General features: G+C 43.0%; 1 protein-coding gene across 3 annotated transcripts in view; it reads left to right on the forward strand.

Annotated features, from left to right (window-relative positions):
• Positions 1-10468, forward strand: part of pard3bb (par-3 family cell polarity regulator beta b) — a 189134-nt gene extending 178666 nt beyond the window's left edge. For all 3 annotated transcript variants that reach the window (XM_070976180.1, XM_070976177.1, XM_070976179.1), the window contains exons 24-26: positions 9292-9507; positions 9582-9692; positions 9906-10468. In XM_070976180.1, coding sequence (XP_070832281.1) covers positions 9292-9507; positions 9582-9692; positions 9906-10020 — 442 coding nt within the window. In that variant the 3' untranslated portion in view covers positions 10021-10468. The remainder of the gene's footprint in view (positions 1-9291; positions 9508-9581; positions 9693-9905) is intronic.
• Positions 10469-20848: the final 10380 nt, after the last annotated feature.

Here is a 20848-nt window from a genome sequence, read left to right on the forward strand (position 1 = left end):
TGTGGGGGAACCTTATTGGCTCAAGATGTGAAATAATGGAGGCCATTTGAATGGGACATGGTATTATCAGTAATGGAGTTCATGATGTTTCAGGAAGCTAGCCACTGCTCTGCCTGTAAGTGGGTATGTATGATTCTGCCCAAACTAAATGGCGCCTTTACTCCGAATCATTTCAGCCGGTATAGATGAACATGACACTTTCAGGTACTTACAAGGTGCAGCCAATTCACTGCCGATGTGATCAATCTGTCTTTATGGCGCACTCAAGTATCTAAAAGTTGATATGGCCAGCAACTCCATTTAACATGACTCATGGCTTAATTTGGTGTTGGCAGTTTCTAGAGGTTCTCCCTGTAGTCAGGTCCTCGTGTCCTGCTTGTGAACGTACAGTACGTCAGTGGGAACGTAATGGACAGGCGGCTGCAGCTCCATCAGCATTTCGCGACCCGTCAGCTCATCTCTCGTTGGTCGTGTTGGTCAGAATTTATTTGTCGAGGAGCTGCCTGCACTAAATTGTCGGTCTCTGCGTTTTTTCTTCTTCTTCTTTTTTTTTTTTTTGGCTGCAGCCTCATCGCTACGTTTCCAAATGGCATGGCCGTATTATGATGGGATGCGAAACACCACTCCAAATCCCCATTGTTCTGCCCTCTCTGTGTTTCCGCGGCAACAGTCTCCTACCATCTGGAAGGCCCTCATCCCTCAGTTCCTCTCTCTCTCCTCTGATGGGTTTCTCCACTGTTCTTCTCCCATCTCATTTTCTTTTGCTTTCACTGTTTCTCTTTTTATTCTCTCTTACTTTCTTTCTTTCTTTCTTTTTTTTTACTTTTTTTGTGCTCTGATTGAATCCTCTCTCCTGTTTTCCCCTGTCTCACTGCAGCTTTTTATCATACTTTTCACTTTAAGCACTTTCCATATTACCGAGCTCTTTTCATTGCTCTCCTCCAATATCCTCTTTTTATCCTCCTGTGGTCATTTTCATCTCATTCTCTGCTGGCTTTGTCTTTTTTTCTCCTTTAACACTTCAGCTGTGTTCTTTAATATGAATGCCGTGTATTATGCTCCCTCACACCTTCACAGTCACTCCCATTCATACCCTGATACACACACCACACGCGTACATACACAGGGGAATGTAATCATGTTAGTTTCCTGCACTGGTCAGTTTGTAATTCATGATATCCAGGTGGATTAATCATATTTGACAGAACTTTATTGACAAAGACAGATAGGAGCCCCTGAAAGGTGTTTAGTTTCATTCCAACGTGAACTGTATGAGCAAGCATCCGGGTGTGTGCGTGTGTGTGTGTGCGTGCGTGTGTGTGTGTGTGTGTGTGTGTGTGTGTGTGTGTGTGTGTGTGTGTGTGTGTGTGTGTGTGTGTGTGTGTGTGTGTGTGTGTGTGTGTGTGTGTGTGTGTGTGTGTGTGTGTGTGCATGTTGCTCTAAAGTAGGGCCCATTATTCTCAGCAGATGCTGACCTTCAGCATGCCAGTTCTCTGGAGGGCAGCACTTGTTTCTCGGCCTTTTTTCCTCTCTTCTTCTCCATTCTCCCCCTTCCTTTCCATTACTTTTCTTTTTTGTCCCTCCCTCCTCATTTTCCACTCTTTTCTTCTTTCTCCTTCTTTCATGTTTTTCTTCTCAGGCTCACTCACAAGACATCCATCTGGGAGGTTCAGTCTCTCTCACTTGTAGTCCTATTTGTCATTTCTTCCTCTTTAGCTTTCAAATCTAAACCTCTGCCTTTTCTTCTTCATGTTCTCCTCGCTGTCAGAATCTTTTTTTTTTTTTTTCTGGCGTCTCTGGCTAAAAGCTGATTTTTGGAAACCCTTCTGCTTCTCGTCTTCATCTTGTTCTTTGGACACAATGATCTGGGTCTCTCTCTGTTTCCTGTCCTCATCATGGCCTGTGTCCAAAATCATGTCCTCGTTGACTCATTCATTGCTGCCTATATAAATGTACACAACAGTAAATTGAGATTTCAGACACTAATCATTGAGTTGCACAACAGTAATTTTGTAAATTTGGGGCATTGCATGGTGGGATTGTAGGCAAAAAGCAGCGTACATTCACACTCAGTATCCAGACCCTAAATAGTAAAAGTTTTGTGTAGTAAATAGTGAGTGATTTTGTCTTCTCCCCTCCTCCTCCTCCTCCTCCTCTCCTGTCTGGCTCAGGCCTCTGCAGTCGCATCTCTTTGTCTTCTGTTTATGCGAGCTTTCTATCCTCTTTACATTCTTCTGCCTTCTCTCTGTCCTTTGCTCTGTGGTTGTTTCAAGGAATACAGATGAAGACTTTATTCTTTAGTGGTCTGCTCTTTGCCCGTTTGTCTTTTTAATACAAATTTGCCCCGCCATGAAGCCCTCAGTAATTACATCTGAGGCACGTAGTCCGAAGCAGAAAATTAATAAACATGTCAAAAAAAAAAAAAAAAAAGGATTGCATTTTCATCTTCATTAAAGTTAAAAAATCCACAATGAAATACCGTCTGATCTTTTTGCAAGCTCTTAAAGCTCTGTTCAGGCTGTCTCACCAGCAGTATTTGACTCAGATATGTTTGGTATTCAGGTTTGTTTTTTATGTAGCTGTCCTCGTGTTGACCTCAGTCATTAAACCACAGCAGTTCATTCAAGGTGTGACACAAGTTTCTACCATCCTCTGTCGGTTCTTAACAGCTAATAACATCTCACCGGTGCATAATTTGAGTACAAATATTCATATTTTCACAGTAAGATTCAAAGATTCAAAATGTGGCTGCTACAGTTTTGACAAGGTCAGGCTCCACCTGACTGCAGGCAGCTGTCCTCTGATAGGTGGTTTGTCCATTTTGTACTTCGCTGGGAGCCGAGGTGCTAATCCAGATTTCAGAGTTTAGATTAACAATAGCAGCTCTGTCCTGCCTGCTCCTTAATTTGGTTTGGGGGAGGTTACACTCCATCAACTCCAGTCATAACTTGTATTAGATTATTACATTTATCAAACTCCTCGCTCTCGCTCTTCGCATTCACATTCACAGAAGCATAAGTCATCTGTAATGAACATCCAGTCTGCAGGTTACGTTCTTGCTTATTTAAGCCTTAAACCCTGCCTTAGTACTGGGGCTAACGACCTCTACCCTGTGTCAGTCTTGTTATACCATGACCACAGTGGCCATTTACGTATTTAAGATCATTTTACAGGCTTTACATTTTAAACCAAATCAGTTGGAAACACATAAAAGTCAGCTGGAGTTTTCAACCAACACGTGTTTCAGCTTTAATATTAGCCTACACTAGCTAGCTGTAGCTACTTCTGGGTAAAATCAAAGGCCCATTGTTTCAAAAACTGTGCACATTTTTAATGAAATGTCCATGAAAATAAAACATTAGGGTAGCTTTGCGTCCAGTGCAGTCGCACAGTTATTGGTGGTCCAGTGCTTGTTAACTTTACCAAAGGCTGCTATTGTAGGTTTGAATGTTATGTCTATGTATTTGGTATGCTGCCTAATCCTGCTTGATAATACCCTTCCTTAGCCTTTGACCCCACCCTCTTAAGGGTTTGGTGGGAACTGATGGAGTATCATGTGACTTCAAGGGGTCAGGAGTCGAGGGAGGTTTAACACACACACACACACACACACACACACACACACAAACAAGCACAAACACAGACCACATTGACAGCTGAACCAACAGAATACCATCTCTGACATACACACACATACACTCAGACACGCAGTATGTAACCACTTTACCATAAGTAGGAAAACAGCTTAGTGTCTCATTGGGCTTCTCCTAATAAAACAGCGAAGCCTCTTTCTACTGCTTCAGGCATCACTCTTAATGACTCAGCTCTGCTCTGTTAACACTTTGTTTTCACAGTTAGTACAGTTGAAGATGCCATGGACTGTACCTGTGCAGCAGGTACGGGGCTGCCGCTCACGCTGGAAGCCCTCACTCTCTGCTTTATGCCTGAACATCTTTGTTAACTGCCTTCCTGGTGCCTCTGGAAACCAGCAGGTTATATATTTTTAGCATGTGCACTCTTATTCTGTGCCACGCTGTCATACGTTGGCATTCATGCCTCTGTTTGTCGACATGTTGTAGTGTACTTAGCAACTATGAACAATACGTGGCAGAAGCTTCATAATTACATGTCAGGATGTCCCAAAGGGTCAGATGACATAATTGGATTTTGAAGCAGCAAAAATTCCTTGAAACTCATTTAATGTTTCAAATCTAATTTATAGAGTTTCTAATAATATGATATATGTGACGATAAAATATTTCCTCTTTGATCAACCTTCTGTTTTTAACATTTTCTGAGCACCACATGATCCTGATGACGATTTTCTCTCATAAGTCAATTTCAAAGATAACTTGATGTTCTTATTTACAGTGCATTGATGTACGAAACTCGGTATGATTAACTAAGTGCTTCAAAAAAAACAATATTAAATGAAATTTGCAGAGACCACAAGATGTGACGCATTTTCATTCCAGCACAGTCGTCCCTTGCATAGACTTCCCTCTTGTTTCCCGCCCGTCTTTAGATAGAAGATAAAATATTTATCCGCCCTTCATTATTTCTCACTTAAGCTTATATTGCCTCATTGTTTGGACTGTGATGCCTCCGTGATTAAAGCTTCGTAATGAAGTATCACATTAAGAAGATGGAACTCAGCTAAACTTGGTTTAACTCCGGGGACGTTACACCACAGCAGCTCCATTTTCACTGCAGCTCATCAAATGACATTACGACAGCAGTTGTGGAACAATTTGAGCTATTAATCTGTTTTATTACCAGACTGTCAAAATATCGTGACTCTCATTGACAAAGAGTCTTAATGCTCTTGAATGCAATTTGAATATATGAAGTGCTTTCCCGAGCTCAGACCGAAAATCGGTTTTAAATGGACGCCAACACAAGGTGAGCTCTATGAAGACTCATAAAGAAATAACCGCATTAGAGCCGCAGTAGTTCATTTCCTCGTCTTTGCTCTGTCACTCACTTTAAATATTGCTCTTTACTCGTCTCTCTTCCTCACCCTCTATAACCCTCCCCCCTCTCGTCTGAAACTCTCCTCTCATTTTGAGGCAGCGTTGCTCCTGTTTGTGCTTTGCCATTCGGTCATATTGAGACAATCCATCTGCCGTGTGGAGTGTTTTTAATGTGTTGTGTCACAACGCTACATCTTGTGTCTCTTTCTGAAAAGTATTTGTGTCTCGCTGAGACAGGCCGGGATGATCGATGGCTGTGAATGTGTGCGAGTGTGTGTGTGTGTTTCCACCAGTATAACAGCTGTATCCAGCCCTTTTAGAAAGAGTAAGTGTAAGTGTGTTTATGAGAGAGAGGGGCAGGTGCAGAGGACACATAACAACTCCTTGTTTCCTCTAAATTCCATCAGAAATCTCCTAAATACCCGAGAATTAGAAAGGCTCACATTACTCTCAATTACTGTCAGACGTGGAGAGAAATCTTTCCAATTATCCTTTCAAATATGTAACCCTATGTACTCTGAGTGCGCTGTGGACATGACTAACAGTATCGAAGAAGTCGTTCCTGAACAGCTATCACACGGCTGGATTTCACTGAGCCCTCGGTGGCTTTTCTGTTCTGCCTGGAATATTTTCAATTCTTTCATTTTGCTTTGATTACTCTCTCAATTACGTTAAACTAGTTGTTGCATGTGCCAGGAAGCTGTTCTCATTCATTACATCTGTTTCTGTCTGTCTGTCTGTCTGTCTGTCTGTCTGTCTGTCTGTCTGTCTGTCTGTCTGTCTGTCTGTCTGTCTTTCTCTCCCACACACACGCACACACACGCACACACACGCACACACACACACATGCACACACAGACCACCAGCCTCCTCATTTGGTCTTAACTCCTCTCCAGCTGTGTGCCAATTTGCTTCCTCCAGAGTACGTGGGGTTTGGGAGGGGGGTGATTAGGAACGAGCACTGCATTTAAGCTAAGGTTTTCTGTGTGTGTGCATGTGTGTGTGAATGTGTGTGTGCATGCCAGTAATGGGTTCCATCCTCATTACCCCATAATCCCCAGCTGCTGTGCAGTGCTGACTGGGTTCCTGGAGGGAGAATTCCAAACTTGCCACCGGATTTACAGTGAATTCCCAAAAGATTCCCACTGGATTTCCACTCCAATCCCAATGTGGCAACTCTCAGAAGATTCTAAGGCTGCAACTAATGATTAGTTTCACTATCAATGAATCTGCCAAGGTTTTTTTAGGGCTTTAATTCAAAGCGCTCATTCACCCATTCAAGCGAACACTCACACTGATGGCGGGAGGCTACCACACAGGGCGACCATCGGGAGCTATTTGGGGTTTTTCCTGAGCCACAACTGGCCACTACAGTCCTTTTGTCTGAAAAATGGTAAAAATAGCTTTAACAGGCCAACATGGTTCCAGATATATCCTATTAAAATAAAATATTCTATAAAACTGCTAAAAGCACATTTAAAATTTGGCTGTGCTTATTCTTTTTCTTATTTTCTCACCATTGAAACTGTGTGGTTTCTACTTTTTCTGTAAATGTTTCCAGCACCTGCTAAACCCCAACCCTCCCAGAGATCCCATAAATTGACAGCATCTTTCCATATGTTGCCCCCACTTCATTTCCAGTCGATCACTGTTGCACTGCCAGCGGGCGGTGACAGAGGTTTGGAGATCACATAGAAATCTAAGCAGACCAACCGAGAAGCTGAAGTTCTTTGGCCGGGGCCGTACGAGTCAGTTCATGTGACTACCGAGAGATGACAGGGTTGAAATGAAAGCTAGAAGTGAGGTGGAGTCAAACGTCCTCTCTTCTCAGGTGTGTTATCTGCCAAATTGTCTTTAAAATGATGAAGGAACACCAGCCGCTCATCCTCCTCTCGTTTTAATCCTCTCCCCTCCACACTATTCTTAATCCTTCCTTTCTCTTTCCACATTTCGTCTCCTTCCCATTTTAATCTTGTCTAACTTGTCTCATGGCCCGCTGGCCTTTTCTGCTTCATCTCATTTTCTATTTACGCGCTGGCCGCAAATAATTGTTTGTCTAAATGATAAGTTTGTTCACAAAAGCTTAACCTGATGACTTAATTACCTGTGAGTTTTACAGATGATGTCTTTTTCTTACTTCCTGCTGCTCCGTTATTGTATCTTCCTCACCTCTCTAGCTCCTATCATCCTCTTATCATTGTTGTTCATCAGCATCCCTCCGACCTCCCCCTACTCTTTTCCTTCTTATCACTCTCTGTCCTGTCTTCTTCACCTTCCAGTCACCTCTCGACTGCTCTCATCTCTGCCGTGGTGACACTATCAGGGGCCAAACGCTGAGTGACGGATTGACCGGCTGATATGGGCACAGGTATACAGACTCAGAGACGGATAGCGAGCTGTGCAGATTGGCTGGCAGGCAAACTTGTAGCCATAAAATGTCTAAAGAGAGACAGCGAGAGAGTCAGACAGCTGGCAGACTTGACATGCTGGTAGGCTTTCCAGCCGAGGAGACGCAGACGGCACGGCTGTGGCTATCAAGAAGGGAGATATTTGAGCCATGTAGCTGATACGCTTCCCAGAGTGACTTACAATAAGTGTAGCAGAATAAGTCGAAAACCGGCGGACAGATGACAGATAGGTTGACAGATGAGTTGACGGAGGAGCAGAAATGTGCTGTGTGTGCGCGCTCACACACACTCTGTCACGGCAGATATGGAGCCAGGAGGGGCTGGAGCAGACATCCCAAACATGATGGGCATGTAGTTAGTTAGACACTTTCCACTGCTGACCACCCAAAGTGACACTCACAGGCGTCAGCAAGGAGACCACCAGCGCTCTGCGTGCATGTGTGTGCATCTCCAAGCAACAGGTCAACTCTGCGGTTGGTTGGAGACTGTGGAGCCCCGCCCACTCAACTATGCATATCAATGATAAGTGTCATTATGACACTCAGTGAGAGCAACATGATTCTGCTCTGAGCACACTTTAACAGTAAAGTACATGCTCCAGCACACATTATTTTGAAGTATATTCATCTAAAATAGTGCTGAATTTCTTAATATATGCACACATCTAATCTCACATGTATGTACATACACAAATACAAAAATAGAAGGAATCATATTAATTTTTAAAACATAAATGAAAGAAAGGAAACTAGAAGGAAAAAGAGTCAAATGCAGAAGAGACACAAAGACAGAGCGATAAAACGTAATACCTCATAATGTCAGCTATGTGGACGACACACGCTTGTGTACTTGCTGTCCACTGCGCACAGGACATCGATATCTATTAACAGGACAGGACTGGATTACCACAGCTGTGTCTGTGTGTTTGCGTGCATGTTAACTGAGCCCTAGCCTACTTAAAACTGTCACATGTCACTTATATTCTGTTGCTATGTGATCTTTGGCTGGGCTGTGTGTGTGTGTGAGTGTGTGTGAATGTGTGTGCGTGAATGTGACTCGATATTTTCTTAATAAAAGACATGAAACAAGCATCACAGACCAAACAAAAACAGCAAACCCTGACATGATCTTCACAGTGCCAGCAGTTGGTTGATGATTTGTTTTATTTTTAGTGATTTCAGGCAGAGCGAGAGGCTAAAACTGCATCAGGTCGTGGTGCCATGCAGGCAATTCATGTTTATTTCACTGATTGCCCTCAACAACAGGATGTTGTTTTTGCAGGATTGTGTGTTTATCTTGCTACCACTGGCACCCTTTTTGAAAATTATATGCCTATAGCTTTCTTTCTATCGAGAAACAGTAGTTATCACACTAAGCTAGGTTTCAATCCAAGTCCCAACCCGCCAGCATTATGCAGTTATTCAGAGTTCAGTCACTGAGATCAGCAGTCTTACAGTCTTCTCATCGCTCCACACGGATCTGATGTTTCAGTCTGCCGCTGTTTTTCAGCTCTTCAGTGAAGCCGAGGCTTTAGGGGGTGTTTAAATCACATGCTTGTCTGTTCCCGCTGCATTTTGTTGAATTTTGCTTTTATCGATGCACCAACTTTTCCACCTCAGCCAAACATTGTCATTATATTTTTGAAAATTTTGCGTTCCCGCTCAGGCCGTCTTAAGCACTGATTGAAAGTCAGCATAGAAACAGGTGGATGGAAATGCACCTATCGTCTGTTAAGTAAAAGTTTGGGTAACAGGCTTTTTGGCCATTTTGCCACAGGCTGTGTCTTCCTCTTCGCTGATTGGTCAAATGAACGAATGGACCTGCACTGCAATGCCAAAGCAGACTAATTTGTATTTTCTTGCTGAATTTCGCCATCATTCATCACAAAACTGTGCCGGTCTCTTCTCCAGACGAGGTCCGTTGGATCCAGCCGACTACCCCATGCAGCCCTGGTCGGGTCATTACCAGGGACCTCCCCAGACCCCACAAGGGTACCCTCAGTCCCCGTCCTACCCTAACCCCAACTCCCAGCCTTGCCCTTCGTACTCCGGCTACCCGCCTGGCCCCCCATATGCACGGGCAGGTGACCCTCGGGGCGTGGACCCAGGGTACTACCCTCACCCAAGGTAACTGAATGCAAAGTTTCGTTATGTCACATAATGATGTACACAGAGGTTGACGTCTTGTTTTCTGCTCCTAGCTCCCAGCAGAGGGGCCCCTTGCGGCAGGACGTACCCCCATCTCCCACCCCTCCTCTCCGTGGAATACGGTACGACACTATGACGCGTGGAGCCGGCGGTGGAGCTTACAGGTAGGGGCGATTTGTGAAAGAAGGTAATCCCAGGTAAATTCTGAGATCTGAGATCCTTCCCTGTTAACAAATGATTCAATTAATCTGTTGTGACACCTGATCAGTGCTCTGAGAAGTCAGAGAGAAACAGCATCCCGTCATTCAGAAGATATTCCAGCGTGCAAACAGCACAAAGATCGACTGAAACCTGCGAACATGTTTGACTGCTTACAGGCACCTGGTGGATCCCAATCCAGACCAATATGGCTATACTGGGGAGGGAGGGAGACAGCAACAGCAGCACCAAACCAACCCAAGACAGAAGAATGCCATGACTGCAGCTGTGTAGACGGATCAGGTCCAGAGATGAAACTGAGCAGAATGCCAAATGCTTCGTGTTGTGCAGCGCTTCTGCTTTCGGCACTCCTATGAAATAGAGTTGAAACCTCTTAATGGTGTAATTTGAATCAGCATCATTATCAAACACTGTGTGCTGTTTGAAGTATATGGTAATACACAGACAAGCAAGGTAAAGGAGGTTAATTATAGAGTGGCCTGCGTAATGCATAATGTCTTGTTGTTTGAAGTCATTTAAATTGCTTCTTCATAGAGTGTAAAATTAGCAGGGTTTTTCCTTTTCGCTGTAGTATGATTGACTCGTCTCTTTCAAGAATCAGTCCGAGCCACAAAGGTAATTGGATCCATGCAAATTAAGGCAATAAAGGCGTCCATACAGCTCGACGCACTCATATTACACCTGGTGGTTTCGCTGCTGCCGCTCCAGAAAGGAGACAAAGCATAAAGTCTTCTAACTTCAGGCTGAAGCTGTTTACAAAGAGGCGATTGTAAGGCTTCGGTCTCCTCTTTAGGGCGAGTTGAGATGTCGAAGATGATGGAGGAAGTGTGTACCAAACCTGTGTGAATGACAACAAATTAGTCTGCATCATAACTGTCCAGTCACAGAGAGAACATCCATCGATTTCAAACTGATAATAAATACACGGCCTTTCAAACTGGGATGACACTTCCAGTTTGTTATTAAAAGAAGTGTAACAGGGAGAACGCCACTATACCAATCCTTAGAAAAATACAGATTCTATACTCGTGATTAATCTGACACGTCAGTATTGTTTTCTTAGTGAATAATGAGAACATGAATAATTGAAGTGCACTAGAACACAGTAGAGCTCTGTTTCAGTTATCTTTATGAAGAATAATATGTTTTTAATAATGCTATGATTGCTTTTCATTTTTAGCCAAAATGTTTCTCTCGGTAGAGATGAGTTTAAATAATATTTTTTAGCACAGGATTAGGTGTAATCCACGTCTGAAACCACTCCTGGCTGTTGGTTTACAGCAGTAAACAAGTACTGAATCTCAAAAATGTACGTTCATTTCTATTCATTTCATCATCTGACCATTATTTGAATACTTAACTTTATTTAAAATGACCTCTGCTTGAATGTATGAAAACATCTTGGGTTACATTTTCACAGTCCTCTGTACTTAATCCACGGTGTCAGCCGGTGTTTATTGAATCATTTCAGCTCGGCTGCAGTTTTTGCTCACTTCTTGGTTTCCTATCGGACGTCAGAGGTAATCCGTCGCTTTAAGCAAGAAGCTGACGACCACATTTTTCAAACTTTTCATCGGAATGATGATCAACCTGCGAACTTTAAGATCCCGGAAGAAAGTCCGTTAAGAACAAGATGATCATTTTGTAATAAAGCTGAGGCCTAAGTCGAGGTAATAAATACACCAAAGAAAGATGATTCCAGCACTTCGTTTTACACTGTTACAGCAGTTTTTACTGCTGGGAATAACTCCTGGTGTGTATTTCAAAGCCTGTACTCAAGCATTTAAACAACTGATAACAGTGATTAAACTTGATAGACAACAATGTGAAATCAGTTGGGAAATGCAGGAAATGAGCAAAACTGCAGTTTCTTTCATATAATGTATCAAACCACTACAATGTACTATCTTTAGTACTCATGCTGACCACTCTGTGTTACTGCGCAGCCTCTTTTTCTCTGTTGTCTGTGTATGCCATGTGCTGGATGTGATGGATGTTCACGACCTGGTGGTGTGGGCGTCGCCGTGCGCTGAAGTGCACACAAGTCCTGTTAAAACATGAATTCAGAGTGCTCTTCTCAGGGCTGCATCGTAGCGTATATCCATTTAGCCACTTACTAAACCATCAATTAAGTGTAACTTAGAGTCTAGCGTAACATTTCTGTGTTTCACTCCACGAAGCTCAGCAGTATTAATTTCATTGAAGATTAAATGTTAAAAATGACATTTCAGGATTAGGTGGATGGCATTTATGTTAATGTGACTGAAGAGGAAACCCCACTAAAGCGACTGTTTGGAGTGGAAATCCACAGAAAAGACTGCAAAGGCTGAAAAACATCTCGTCTGCTTGTTTGTTTCAGAGATCTGGATCATGAATGCAAAGAGGAAAGTAGGCAGCAGGTAGGAAGGAGAGTTAACAGAATTTGGGCGGAAGAGAAAGAGCAAAAGGAGGGAAGAGAGGAGTAGAAGTGAAAGGACAGAGAGGGAAGAGGTGGATTGATAAAGAGAGATAGAAGAAACGAGTGATAGGCAGAAAGTATGGAAGGACGGAGGTGGAAGGAATGGGATGAACAGATACAGTGCAAGGCCCAGAGCGCCTTTGTGGTTCACAATGGTTCGTTCAGAGAGTTTCCAAAGAACAACAGAGCAGAGGAAAGAAAGAAAGTTCATAAAAACTGGGGCGGCAGTTGATCTGCAGTAGGAGGAGGGTCACAGGAGTGGGCTCGCATTGACTGAATGTAATGACTTTGGGAATTACTTACAAATATTTATCTTTTTCATGCTATTATCACTTTTCAGCACCAGTATGGAAATTAAACCTCCAAATCAAACTGCCAAAGCCTTACTGAAAGTACAATAACGAAGCACAGTTTGAGGAGGTGGTCAACTCGCCCGTGGACACTGAAATAATTCACGCGCCCCTTTAGATCATTTGCTCAGTGTTGACATTGAGGCAGATGGAGGATGAATTGTGTGTCTAGCATTACCTCAGATGACAGAACTCGCAGCAGGTCAAATGGTAAATGATAAATTGGCATGGAAAGGAAAAACACTGATGGTTTTATCCTCCCAGGACCTTCTGGGTGATGTGAATGTGTAGCTCATAGCTGTCTGTGTTACAGTAAAGAGTGAACATGTAGCACCAGAGAAACTGATCTACTGGGGTCTTATAGTTACATACCGCGCTTTTTTAAAGGTATTCTGTGCAGGAATTGTCTGTGCTGTGTCCGCCATTTTCATAGCTTCCTCTTGGATGTGCGCTGTTACGGTCTGGCACCTGGTTGCTACCTTTTCATAAAGTCCCCACCTCACCTGCCTGCTGTTGTTGGCCGGGGGATACACGCCCACTGCCCAAAGGTAGCAGCCCAGAAACATCCCGACAACAGCGGAATAAGAAGGAAAAAAAGAGTCTCTGCAGATAAATCTGTGGGTCATAAGAGATGAGTGAGAGGGATTATTTCTGTGTGAGTCTCCACTTTTTAGGAAAATCCTGCACAGTAAACCTTTAAGACTGAATAGTCAGCATGCAAACATGCTAACTGTGTGCATCTGAACGCTGCGTCGGTGCCTGATGAAGCTTTACGGAGCTGCAGTGTATTGAGATGTGAAAATTACATGAAGGTGTTTTATTGTTCCTCCTACACGATTCACACGTATGTAACTCTTCACAAGCATTTATTTTTGATGTATTTCTTTTTAATGGTAGTCTTTGTTGTTGGTTCAGTTTCAGAGCCGCAGACTGTTTGGATGCTTTTACCATGTTACTGCAAGAAAGAGGTACACCACAAAGTTTGACCACTTTTCCCCCCAAATTCACTTCATGTTTGTATTCATCACTCTTATATATGCAGCTCATATTGAAATAATTACCTGTAGTTAAGCTAATAAACAATTTTCAATTAGCTTCTTTGGAAATTGGCAAGAAAAACACACAGAAAAGGCGCTTTGCATAGCATGGTGAACACATCAGACACTCTGAAAGTATGGCTCTTTGGTTTTTGGCAGTACGGTGTGAGTTGCACAAGCTGAAGGTACTAACCAGAGCCTTCTGTCTGAAGAGCTCTGGTACTCCTGGATCTCCTTTTACAGAGACCAGAACATGAAGGAGCCAACTAAACAACCTCTCTTTCCTATAAGTATAGCATTTTTTATTCAACTGTTTGTATCCAAAAAACAAAACTCATTTTATAATGCTGTAACAATAACAATGATTGTTTTCCTACATTTTATATTTATGTATATAACATAACTTTTTTTGCATTAAAATATTCATTTTAAAAGAGCATTTGCTGAAGATGTCATACTTTAAATGTTTCAGACATGTGCTTCTTTTTTAGGCTACAATGCATGCCCAGCACATCTGCTCAGGTTAATTAAATATGAGTCAGGAGAAATTATTTCCCTCATGTCCCCCGTACACTGCAAGGTGAGTCATTAACATTGCCAACCCAATTTAGTCCATAATTTAAGCGGCAGATAAATTGTACCTTTGTGATAAGAGATAGATGTTGGCCCCACATTAATGCAAGACTAATTATCAATTAGAAAAAGAAGATAAGCTGTACTGATTGTGGCACAAAGTTTTTCGAGTTTTTCTGGCGCAGAGCCATCACACCGCGAGGTCACATCCCTCCGATTATGAAGCATTTAGTCGCAGCCCGTGGCTTAAGGTGGATTCTTATTTATCTGACACTATGGGTGCCGGACTCGGGCTGCAATCAGAGAAGTTAGTAGTAATGAGACACAGAGGCCAAGGGAATGTTTTATCAGTCAATGCTTAATTAGCATATCCCAGACCTTTCAGCCAATGGGGAGAGGCAGAGGAAGTAATTAAATTCTCCTGAGTCAGTGCCAAGGTTCATTTTGTGCAAAGTGTTCAGTATGGATCTACAAAGTGTGTGTGTGTGTGTTTTGTGTATTTTCAGCGCTCAATATTCTGATTATAATGGCGATTTAAGTCTTAGCGTTTGCATTAATGGGTGTCAGAACTTAAATTAGTTAAAGGCATTAATTGCAGTCTGGACTCTTCTCGCTGTCTGAATCGAACATGTCAGTGCAGCGGAGCAAATGAGAAGAGTGAGGAAGGACTGACCGGCCGGCTGATGAACGGGTAAACTCCTGACTCTTGATTTTTTTTAGCTGCCTGGATGTCTGAAAAGTTTTGCTTAGGACTGAAGTGAAATGTTGCTGTTGACCTCACTTAGAGTCCTCAATGCACCTTGCAGCTTCCAGAAGCTTTAAATCATCATTTTGTTTCACCTTGCAGTCCCAAAGGCCGACCGTGCAGGACGTCTCCAGCTTTAAGTAACAGAACATTAACGAGCGACTGGTGAAGAAAGTCCGACATCCAGCAAGCCGTCAAGGTGAATGTTCATCTTACGGTGATATAAGGTACTGATGCTGCACACAGTACCTTGCTAACATGTAACCTGCAGAGAAGCTCCACCAGTTACACACATCAGAACACTGTCTGTGTGCAGAGCGGCATCAACATGCAGATTTGGGCTTGTTTGAGAAGTTTCCAGCACACTTTGTCCAGAAGCTAGCTAAAGGTTGCTCAATTAGCCAAGAGCACCTGGAAATTGGCACAAGGGCAAAGTTTTCCATCATTTCCTTTGTTCCAGAAAGACAGGAAATGCTGCACTTTGGATGAGGTTGCATCAAAAGTTTATGAGATATTGCAAAAGCAGAGGAGTGCAACCTTAAGCCTCTTGGAGAAAGACAGGTTTCAGGGATTTTTATTATAGAAATGTTGTAGCTGTGTGTGTTTTAGTTAGATGCGTAAAGCTAAAATAAGTTTGGGACTTGATCGGCTGTAACTCTGAACGTCCGCGTCACATTCTCGTGCAGAGATCCCCACGCTTTGGTGACCGATCACAACGTCAAACACATTCATAAAGACTCCTCTTTTATTTTGGAAGGCAAGTGTTTTTAGTTATTTGCGCAGCCTTCAGATAGCACCCAGAAGACGTGGGAAGAGAAAAATGCTTTTGATTTGCGTTCTTGGTGGAGAACAAACTCTTTTTTAAATTATTTTGTCTGTTGTGCGTCACCCAGCTTTCAGTATTTACAGTACCAAATATGGGAAGTTCTCCTTTCAGAGCCCCAGAAGCTGATGATGTATCAGTATAATAATGTGTTTCTGGGATGTGTCTGTCTACTGGTCACAATCACATAATGCAGTTTCAACTGACACGTAATCTGTTCAGATTATGACAAACCCGACGGCAGCTTCCTGACAGACTATGACTGAGTGGCCTCGTGCTGGTAAAAATATTTGACTGATGCTGTTTTTCTCGACACTGTCAAACAGCCTGCGCTGACTGTATGAACTCGTCACTGACTGACTGGGTGTGTAATTGCTCCAACCTCCCTGCCAGGGCAGGTTTGGCATGCTGTAATTATTAGCAGTTATTATTAGTAGTTTTAATAATCATTGGAAGCCATTGTAATTAGGATTTCCTATTATGAGTGGCTGCCAGTTTGTGGACGTGTGAGTGTGTGTGTCTGCTTGGCAAGGTATTGTTCGGTTGTAGCTATTATTGGCAGCGTGGCAGCCTGCTTTTTGTTCCCTTGACTTCTGATTGTTTTTCACGTACACAGTGTGCTTGAAGGCCGTCCTTGGAACTGCCAGACCTCCCAAAATCCTCATTAATTATTGTCAACTTACAATCTTGTTTTCTCCATGACTGTGAACTCACAATTCGAGTGTGACAAGCACGTATCGCATCGGGACAGTCACATGCAAACACAGACATCCGCTTTAATCACATTAATACAAATTTACCGCAGTGTTCATGTTTGTTGCCTCCGGGACTTTAAACTCGTCTTCGACTGAAACTGATGGTGCAATTCAATACTGTTTAAATCAGCATTGATATGCAGAAGTTATACACAAGGTCAGATGTCAGTTTTCCATTAAGTCATCACATTTGATCATCCCATTCAGCACTTTGTGTGCACTTCAGAGAAATGTAGGAAATGGCAGAGAGGAAGCTCGAGTCTCTGGCATTTCAAAGACAGGTCAGTGCAGTTTAGAGCGCTCTTTCAACTTGTTTTTGTAACATTCAGGGAATAATGATATAGCGTATGAGCAGAATCGCATTCCAGCGCAGAGCTTCCTGACCTCTTTACAGCAAAGATACCCTTTGTGTACTTTATATGTGAAGAGACTGTGACCAGTTCCACCAAAGTCTGATTTTTAGCTTTACTGAAATCATGTTTGGTGCCTCAGAAGGCAAAATTAGTGATTAACAAGAAAAAAATGGCAAAATTTGTGAGAAAAAGACCCCTGTGGGAATGTGTGAACGAGAAAATAACAACATAGCAAAAGCAGAGGTGGAAGTGTTCGTCGCTGTGTGTGTGTGTGTGTGTGTGTGTGTGTGTGTGTGTGTGTGTGTGTGTGTGTGTGTGTGTGTGTGTGTGTGTGTGTGTGTGTGTGTGTGTGTGACATTCACATCCTGACAGGGTCATGGACAGTGCATTAAGAACACTGAGTGTGTCCTAAAAGTGTGTTTGCGTGTAAAAATTACATTTCCTCTGACCCTTGTGTGCAGTAATGACTTGTGGTAAACTCCACTGGCAGCTGTTTCCCCTTTTCCAGTCCCACACACACACACACACACACACACACACACACACACACACACACACACACTGCTACCCAGAGGTAACCTTGCAGCATCTTGCTAGCACACATACTCACGCGCTCTCTCTTGCTGGATCCTCCAGGCTGCTGAGGAGTTGAAGGTGACTGGTTTTGTGTGCCAGGCTCAATCCGGGCCACGCCGGGTGGGATTTCTCGCTGCGTGCGCTTCTGTGTTCGGCTGCTCGCCAGCATTGTCTCATGATGCAAGTTCAACGTGGGACTTCCAGGACAGACGAGAGCGGCCAGCAGTTGCACACAAGCAGAAATCAGGTACAAACAGTTGGACACACACTCTGTGTACTGTGAACACAAAACAAGCACCGCTCTCGCTGAAACACAGACACAAAGACGGGTTCGGTTGTTGCCGTCTCCATGTAAAGCAGCTGAAGTGGTTGTGAGGAGGAGGAGGAGGAGGAGGAGGAGGAGGAAGAGGCCTCCACAGCTTCATGTGGCTTTCTGAGTGACCACACAAACAGCCCTGCAGGAAGTAAACAAAGCCACAACACTGACAGTTTCTTCTTGGCTCACATTTCTCCACCTTGTACTTAAGTGTACTTATCTCTTTTACGCTGGAGTACTGTGGGTTTGTGTGACCAAACAGAACTCAAAAAGGCGCTTTTTCACTTTAAACTCAAACGCAGCTTCAAATGCAAAAGTACTGCATGTTAAAGGAATAGAAAGACAATTTCATGAGTTTGATTTTTTTTAGCTATTTGCAACCAAAAGCACAAGACTAACGCTGGTACCGTCAACTAGAAAAGCATCCTGGATGCAGCATCAGTGCCGTCAGGTTTCAACAGGTTGTTCAGTTCAGTTCAATGAGGACAAATACGATCAGCTGCTCTGCGGCCGTTGGCAAAAAGTCTCAATTCCAACGTCTTTGTGGAGCTTTGAGTGTCAGCGTGCACACTATCCAGCACCTGTGCGCGTTTTCCTCGTCTTCAGGAAATGCACATTTCTTCACTTTGTCAGGAGAAGCTGATAAAAGGAGAGATGACACCCGTCAGCGAGAGAATAGACAAAGTGAGAGAAAACAGGACGAGCGCCGCCGCTTCTCTGAAAAGAAAATGTCGCCGTTTTATTCACCTCAGTAATTGTCTGCTTTTCTTTCATCTCTTTCCTTTTCTGCACAGCGAAGTTACGAAGCACCAAACACACTTCGCTCGTCTCGTCATTTATATGATTCTCTTGTCTGTTTGTATCTGCATTTCCCATCAGCCTTTACCGTTGGTCTTTTATTCACTCGTGTACCTTTCTAGAAAGTTTTTTCTGGCCTTGTTGTGAAGTTTAAACCTTTCAGCTTTATTTTTTTCTTTTGTAATTATTTGAAGAAATAATAAAATGGCTTAATTTCCCATCGATGCTGACGTGCAAATGAAACTTTTCCAGTGGAGTCTGAGAGGATTTCATTGACTCTGCGGTCAAGAAATGAATTCAGCGCACAAGCTAACGTGACATTTCAATTAGAGAAAGGAAGCAGTGGTGGAGTCGTGAGGCTGTCAGTCAGCAGCTGTGACAGCGCTGGCATTGTTTTTTCTGACAATTGATAACTGTCTTTTATTGTGACTAATATTTCGTTTTCTGAAATAATTACAAGAGAATAAGCCGGAAAGAAAAGCTAATCATACAGAAATAACCAACCTCGCTAATTACAAGCACGTACCGTAAATGACTTGTCAAGTCGGTTTATTTATACAGAGCAGATAAAAAGCGACAATTACAATCAGACACACAAAACACGAAAATAAAGCACATCATAATGAAAAGCTACAAAATCACTTGTAAAGTAATTATCACCTCAAACCTCATGTTTCCTTTGATTTGGCTTAAAAGACGACTGCACCGATTCAGCGCTGCACTCCTGTGACACCGCTGGACTCATTCTGGACAATTTGAAACAAAAAAGATCAAAATCGATGCAGCAGAGCCTGAGATGTCATTTTATTTATTTCCACGTATTCTTCTTCTGTGTCAAAACCCGGCTACCCACGATGCAACTCGACCACCGTCAGCTTGGTCAGGATTTGGCTGTGTTGTGCTGGTCGGTGCTGCTAACGTAGCCTCCAGCTGCTAGCCTGAAGCGAACATAAGGAGCAGGCTCGAGGTCCGTTAGCATCGCTTCTTTCTAACCAACAGATTATTTTTTTCATTTTCAAACTTGTTGTCTTCATCCCCGACCAAGATTTCGCACAGCTTCCTCTGGAGCCTCAAAGCATGATGGGTAGAAATCAGTGGAGTTGTCCTTTGAATTGAAGCAATACATGTTTCTCTTTGGAGCGAGACATTTCTGCTGTTTAGCCGTTGGACCAACACTATGCAGCCTTTCTTTTAAAGGTGTGATGTAAGAAAACTGGACCCGGTTCAACCCGATTCCACACTCCCACACTTCTCTGCCTTTGCTCTGATTTGGGTCCAGCTTAAACTGATCCCAGTTCTGCAAAACTGAGACCTGTTTGAAAGACATTATAGTTTTTTATCAGTGAAACTTTACTCTCATTTTTGTCTGGCGGTGTTCTGCTTTAATGTTTTTTCATGTCAGCTGTTGCCATCTTGTTGTGTACAGTTACCATGGTCACAGGTGAGTCTGTTAAAGGTGTCCACGTCCATCTGCTCTGCAGCGTCTCTGCCTGCACTCTCTCTACATCGTCCCTGCTCACCTCACATCACATCTGCTTCCTGAGCTGGATTCACCCACATGTTCAGTCAGACACATCTTCACCAGTGGAGGATTTAGATGGTCGATCATCAAAACTTGCTTGCAAACTTTACTTTTAGCCTTGTTTGTCGTCATGCTCTTTCTGTCTTTCATGGCGTCCTTCCATTTCGTCTTTCAGAGACTCACTGAACAAACTGAGCAGGGTGGAATTTCTGGCAAGACGCTTGAACTAAATGCGATGTGAAATGCGATTTATATTGCATAAACACTTCTGAAATAAGTGGTTTTGGATTGTTTAAGACTGTCAAGCTCATTTTGCATCCGCCATAAATGCTCAAAACAAAGCCTGGTTTATCAATCATAAATGTGTGTTGGAATGACTGAACACCAAGTGCAGACCTCAACAAAATCAAAGGTCCAAAGTGTAGATGGTTCACATTTGGGTTAGGCATTGCACTTCTTACCAAAGGGGCAAGTTTAAAGAACCTGAGAGCCTAAATTCAGGGCCCGAGTGACCCATTTAATCAAATAAATACTCTGTTTAAGCAAAACGGATGAATAGAAAGAATTCAGGAAGTTTAAAGCTCCTCCGTTTGGGTCACCACTGTGTAGCTCTGCCTGTCTCACACACACACACACACACACACACACACACACACACACACAAATCACACAGTCAGTTACAGTCAGTCACAGGGATGGGACCAGCATGACATGAGCAATTATAATCTTCCCAAAATACATCTCCCTCTTTGCACAATCCCTGTCCGACCTAATAGAGTCTGCAGTGGAGGATTT

Source organism: Chaetodon trifascialis, chromosome 12, assembly GCF_039877785.1.
Source record: "Chaetodon trifascialis isolate fChaTrf1 chromosome 12, fChaTrf1.hap1, whole genome shotgun sequence".
Taxonomy (NCBI): Eukaryota; Metazoa; Chordata; class Actinopteri; order Chaetodontiformes; family Chaetodontidae; genus Chaetodon; species Chaetodon trifascialis.